The sequence below is a fragment of the Crocodylus porosus genome, unplaced genomic scaffold (assembly GCF_001723895.1).
Source record: "Crocodylus porosus isolate Cpor-Errol unplaced genomic scaffold, CroPor_comp1, whole genome shotgun sequence".
NCBI lineage: Eukaryota > Metazoa > Chordata > Crocodylia > Crocodylidae > Crocodylus > Crocodylus porosus.
Genome location: NW_017728906.1, coordinates 104,844,297 through 104,850,755, shown reverse-complemented (window position 1 = coordinate 104,850,755; position 6,459 = coordinate 104,844,297). Strand labels below are relative to the sequence as shown.

General features: G+C 40.5%; 1 protein-coding gene across 1 annotated transcript in view; it reads left to right on the top strand.

Annotated features, from left to right (window-relative positions):
- PCCA (propionyl-CoA carboxylase alpha subunit) overlaps positions 1 to 6,459 on the top strand; it is a 446,742-nt gene that overhangs the window by 230,707 nt on the left and 209,576 nt on the right. The window contains exon 17 of the mRNA XM_019528487.1: positions 849 to 959. Coding sequence (XP_019384032.1) covers positions 849 to 959 — 111 coding nt within the window. The remainder of the gene's footprint in view (positions 1 to 848; positions 960 to 6,459) is intronic.

Genomic DNA, 6,459 nt, shown 5'->3' with positions numbered 1-6,459 from the left:
CAGTACTCTTTCCTGCCATGGCAGGGGGTCGGACTTGATGATCTGCTCAGGTCCCTTCCGACCCTACTAACTATGAAACTATGAATTTTCCATGGGGTTGTCTTAGATTTAAATAAATATAGTAGCTCTTCCTTCCTTTTCTTGGTGGTTGATTCCTTTGGTTTCATGGGGATTTACAGCATGATGGTAGGGCTTTCAGCTATACTTAACCTATGAAGTCCCATTTAGCAGTCCTTTATGTGGAGAATTCTTTTTCTCAGATCTCTTTTTTTTGCAGCTCACACCCAGTCTGGGTGGCATATCAACCACCCAGTTTACAGCTTTGCCATTGTGTGCCGTTCTGCTATATAGCTATACTTTATGGGTCATACCAGTACCACGCACCAATGCCACATAATGCAAAATATAAATATTAAAACTTGATTAGAGATTTGGCCAGAGTTGTGTAAAAGCGTATGAAATATAAACATAAGTTTACATTTTTTTTGTTAAGCTCGATCATTTTTTTTAATGAATTACAATTGATGACATGATATAGAGACACATATGACTTTTTTTCTTTTTAATTACTATAATTATACAACCTTCACAAGAATGTATTTCAAGTGGATGGAGATTTAATTAGAAAATGACATATGAGTATATCATGAGTGGACTAGGAACTTCACGTAAGTTGTCTCTCTAGGTCTATGGACACTCAAATTTGTTGACTGGAATTTAGAGGGAGGTGGGCGGGTGTGTGTGTGTGGGTTTTGGGGCTGTAGGGCTGCTTATTTCATTTTGTTTTATGGCTTTCCCAGTGTTGTTTGGGAATGACATTCATCTGATTTGACTTGTTTTATTTTTAGGTGTGACTCATAATATTGCTTTGCTGCGAGAAGTGATAATCCATCCACGCTTTGTTCAGGGCGATATCAGCACTAAGTTTCTTCCAGAAGTCTATCCTGATGGCTTTAAAGGTTTGTCCTCCCTTGAAATATTTTTTTTAATTTTGGAAGATGATTTTCATGACTAATTTCTTTTCTTCTGGGGTGAGTTGTTCTCTAATCAGTCTTTCATATTTTATATTATGTATTTATTTGCAGACTGTTTGAAGTTTTTGATGACAGGTCGTTGAATTGAAATAGTTGCTTTCTTTGAACTTCAAGAAGACTAAAATCCTACACTTCTAGCTACAAATGGACTCTAAAGGGGATGAAGATGGAGGAGTCTCTGTGGCTGTAGGGGAAAGGACTAGGAGCAATGGCTTCAAACTAGCAGAGGAAATTTAGGAAGGTTGCAGGTTAGGAAGAACTTTCTCACTATGAGAGTGTTAAGTACTGGAATAAACTACCTAGAGAAGTGTGGTATCTCCATCCCTGTAAGTTCTCATGGGCACGTTAGACAATTGGCTGGGATCACTTAGTCACTGTTTTGGAGCTGGGGGATGGACTAGATGACCCGATGAGGTCCCTTCCAGTCCTGTTTTCCTATGATCTTATTTTTATGGTTGTTTTGGATGTTAGGTATGATGAATAAGCTAAATGATAAAAAAAAACCATATACAAAAGATAAAAGCCATTATATGAAGTTCACACAATGACCAATGTAGTGAAAGAGATTAAAATAAGAATCAGTGAGTGCATCTACATGAGATGTTTACTGCAGTAATTAGCTCTGCAGTAAAATATCAGTGTCTATACATGCAACCCTATTGAACTACAAGAGACTAATTAACTCTGCTGCAGGTTAGTTCTTGTACATACAAATACTATCCTGTGGTAGCATTTTTTAGTGCACAGCAATGCACATGTAGATGCTGACAGGGATGGCTGGGGCACAAGGGGCTTCAGTGCAGGGGCTGCCTGCCAGCCAACCCTGCACTGGAGCACCCTTGTGCCCCAGCCATCTCCTCTGCAGCACCTTGAGCCAGGTCAGATCAGCCTGGGCTGGCAGGCTGACTCCCAGGGCCTGCTGCCAGCTGGGGCTGCTCTGACCCAATTCAATGGACTGTGGTCATGGGTGCCCATGAAGATGTCGTGTCCGGGAGCAATACATTAAAAACTGGTGGATTCTCCATCTTCTAACTCTGGTTTAGGACTAGAAGTCTTTCTGTAAGATATGCAGTAGTTAAACACTAATTATCAGGTTTTATGCAGAGATTCTTTGGTGAATTTCTATGGTGTGTGATACGCAGGAGCTCAAGCTATAGATGATATAGTGATGATGCCTTGTAGCCTTGACATCTGTGAAATTATCAGATCTTTTTATGAGGAGGTAATGAAACCTCACAACTTTATTGCATCTTGTTAATTGCATGTGTAGATGCACCCTCTAAGATAGAGGATTGAGGAAAGACGAATGTGGCAAACTTCTGCCAAGCAGTTGATTAGTTCTGGAAGATTAGAAAACCAGAGTGGCCAATAAATGTGGGAGTTCCCCAGGTGTATGGTGGGGCAGCACCTCATTTGAAAAATGGCTCTTTTAAGCTCTGTAAATATAAATGACCAATAACACATTTAAAACTAAAAGCAGTTAGCAGGATTTGGAACCAAAGAGGGTTTATACGTGTGCTGTGGGAGCGGGAGAGGGGGGAAAGTGCTTTAATTAGAGTGGTTCTGAGAGCCACTCTAAATTAAAGTACCTGGAGTGTCTCGTGTATCAGTGTCCCTGTGCTGAAAAATGGCAGTGAGGGTGTTTTAACTACAGCTCATTTGATGAGTTTTAGTTAGAGTGCCCCTGCCACCATTTCTCAGAGGAAGGATGCTGATACAGGAGATGCTGGAGTCTGCTGGAGTGTGGTAATTACTATGCTCTAGAAGACTCAATTAATCGAGTCTGCTCAGCATGTTGGAGCAGCCTTGCTGCTTGTGTATAGGCACCCTAAGGGACCAGTAAAATTTGTTATGGAGTAATATAGCAATTGACATCAACTGTAAATACAGGTGGCAGCAATTTATTGCTATGGAAAAAGGCAACTGCAAGCCTGGGATGAACTGGGAAGGATGTTTCCAGATGGAATGCAGTTCTGATCATGTGTGTTGGAAGAAAGATGAACTCCCATTGGGACAGGTGCAGAGAAGGGTAGGCACCATGTGTAGCACTGTACTACATAAGGAAGTACTGTACAGAGACAGAGAACACTAGCTTTGTGTGCACTAGATCGAGGACTGAAGGTAGAATAGATGTGATAATTTGGTGCTGGGCAAATAAGCTATCTTGAGTCTTATATACCTACCTAGAGGAGGTTGGCTTGTTTTAGCCTAGCAGAATGAAGAGTGAAAAAGGATTGTAAATCCCAGGCTGTGAAAGGGACTAGGGAAGATAAAAGCCAATGTTTTTACAAGAACAGATGGACACATCTCAAAGAAAGGAGATACTGAATTTTATTTGTTTGTATTTTTGTGTGTATTTTAACATATTATGTATTGTATATATTTAAGACTACATATATTAGCTTAACTGCTTTTTTTCATTTAAAATTCTGAGGAAAAATGCCTGTTTATGGCTAAATTATTTGACCCCCCCCCACACACTTCCCACACATAAATGGCTAATTCTGTTATAGTACCACAATCTGAAGTAAAAAATATATTACTGTATTAGCAAATTTTTAAGAATAGGAAGATTTTGCTCTAGACACCGATCAAAAGAGACATTGTGATAGTTCACAATAGAAGCTAATGAAAGATACAGATGAGATGATTAGACTTTGTTCCCACAGTATAAAAGGCTGTGTGCTCCCCCCACCATCAAACAAGCGCATATTAACTTTTTTAGAGGTAAATGAAATGTAGGTAGCATTATAACAAGGATTGCATCATTCAGGTCAAGAATACTTAGGCCCTGTTTCCAGTGCGCCCCACAGAAACTTTCAGCCCTAGAAGAATTTTTTAGGTTTCTTCTGTTGAATTCTCCTCTATGTGGCACTCATCAATTTGTAGTTGCTGGATGTAAGGTCAGGCCTGGTTTTAGTTATGCTTCTGTATTTTAAGAAGGAGTAGCATAGCTCAATTGTTAATTTTTCCTTTTATGTGAAGTCTCCAAATTTTATGTAACAGTCATTTGCGACCTATTCAAAAAATAAGACAGCCAAGGGCCAGGACAGAATTCCTGGTTGTCTCCCACTTGTGGGCAGTGATGCCTGTGCCAAAGCCTGTTGACATCAATGAGAGCCTCTTTAAGGATTAAGTGGGTTTTGGATTGGGCCCTTGCATCTTGAAAGTGAATGATGAATCTGTTGATTCAGGGAATGGTTGTTTATGCATCTGTAAAAATAGTTCTGTTAATACATAATCATCTCTGATGGGAACTGTTGAAGACCACAGTGGCTTGTGGGTAGCAGCACAGGAAATGTTGCAAAAGTAAATTATGATTGGATTGTTCTGCCTAAGTCCTCCTCCTTCTTTATTAAATTTTTATATATGATCCTGGGTAAAATTCTGCTGGAAGTATTTAACTTTTTTTTTTTTTAATGTTATACAAACTTAGGGTTAGAACTGCAGCTTTAAAAATTTCTTTGCCAGAGTGGCCTGTTGAATTATGCAGCTACATTAGATTTGGAAAATATCTGGGAGTGTTGCATTCTTAGAACATCTCTGAAACAATAATAAATATTTTTTTAAGATTAAGATGGTGGGTGGCTTTCTGGGCTAAATCCAGCATGTGCATCCAATCCAGTGTGCTGTGGCCAGAGCCTTAGCCCCTGTGATGTATTGGGCCTCCAGCTCCAGCCTTCGCCACATGTGCACTGGATAGGGTGTTGCTGTCCCAGCCCCAGGCCTGTATGTGCTAAATTAGGTGCGCTGTCTTAACCCTAGCTCCAAGCAGGCCCCATTGCTCCAGACCTATCACTGGATTGGGCCTACTGCCCCAGTCCTATGAATGCCAGATAGGCATTTGGCCCACTGCTCCAGCCAAGGCCCTTGCCCTGTGTGTACTGGATTGGGCCTCTTGCCCCAGCCCTGACCTTGCATGTGCTAGATTGGGGCTGTCACCCCAGCCCCTGACGTGCCATGGATCTGGACCGTGGTGCTTGGAAATTAGGAGATGGGGGAATGCTGGTGGCATGAATTATCACTTCTCACCACCTTTCAAATTTCCAGAGCCTTGGGGACCCCTACAGGCTGAATCACATGGCTCTGCATGCTAGATCTGCCATGTGGGCTAAGGGCTGAGCACGCCTGCTAAAATGCTGTTCGACTAATACATTTTAACAAGACAAAGTTTCTACATGTAATTTATCAAAAAAAGGTCAAAGGACAGATTGTTAAAGGCAAGGTGTCTAAAGATGCAAATAGGTACCTGGGATCTTGTGGAACTGTCCCTGGAAGCCTAACTTAACTCCCTTTGATTTCCATGCCTGGATGCTTTTGAAAGGCATGCTGAGCACTCTTCAAAATTTTGGGGTCTTTAAAAATCTGGCCTTTATTTATTCACAAATTTTGAGGGCGGAAGTGATTATCTATCGCCCAACTGGCTGCATAAAACATGATAAGACTCCCCTAAATTAATACTTGTTGAACTGGGGTATTTTATTTTATTTTTCAAAAACAAATCTGTTGTTGATGTAAAAAATTAGTGAGCAAGTGCAGAACAATCATAGGCAGCCAAACTGATTTGAGCTCTTTGCATCACCTTTGAAGACACATTTTTCAGTCTTTGTATTTTTCCTGTAACTGCTCTCTGAAATATCTTCAGTTTATCAATATCCTCCTTGAATTGTGGCATCACAGCTGGACGCAGTATGCCAGTGACAGTTCCATGTGTTCTAAATAGACAGGTAATATAAAGTCTTACTCAGTGTTCCCATTTTTAAGTATTTGACTAGACCTTTTGGTCACAGGGTTGGTGTGAACTCATCTTCAGATGGTTAACTTCCCTGGCCCATAAATCATCTTTGGAGATGATGTTTCCCAGGATAATCCCTGGTCCTGTAAGATTGGCCTATATGCTTTTATTTCTCAGTGCATATCTTTACATTTAGCTTAATTGAAATGTATATTGTTTTGTTATGCTCAATTTTACTGAGTGAACCAGATCACTCCACGTCAGGGATAACGCCAAGGACCAAACCCTTGGGATTTCGCTTGAAAATGATGTATTGTTATTTACAGCTACATGGTGAGACTTGTTAGCCAGTGTTTCTCTGTCAAAATGTCATGGAGGACCACATCAAGTGGTTTAAATGGTACATTACATCAGCAGCATTACCTTTAGCAACCAAGCTTTTGACATGACCTTTATTTCTTAAATTCAGGTTGACTGACATTAATTGTTATTCTCCTTTAATTCTTTGTTAAGCGAGTCCAGTATTATTTTGCCTGAGACTGCCATCAAGTTGGCAATCCTAAAATTCTGTGGTCATATCACTTTGCCATGGTAGATGTTAACTTTTTCCAGTGTTTTCTGGTATTCCAAGACTTGAAAATCAGCCTCGCGATTGATCGGCATGTTTTGGTTTTTTGTTCGGTTGGGGGG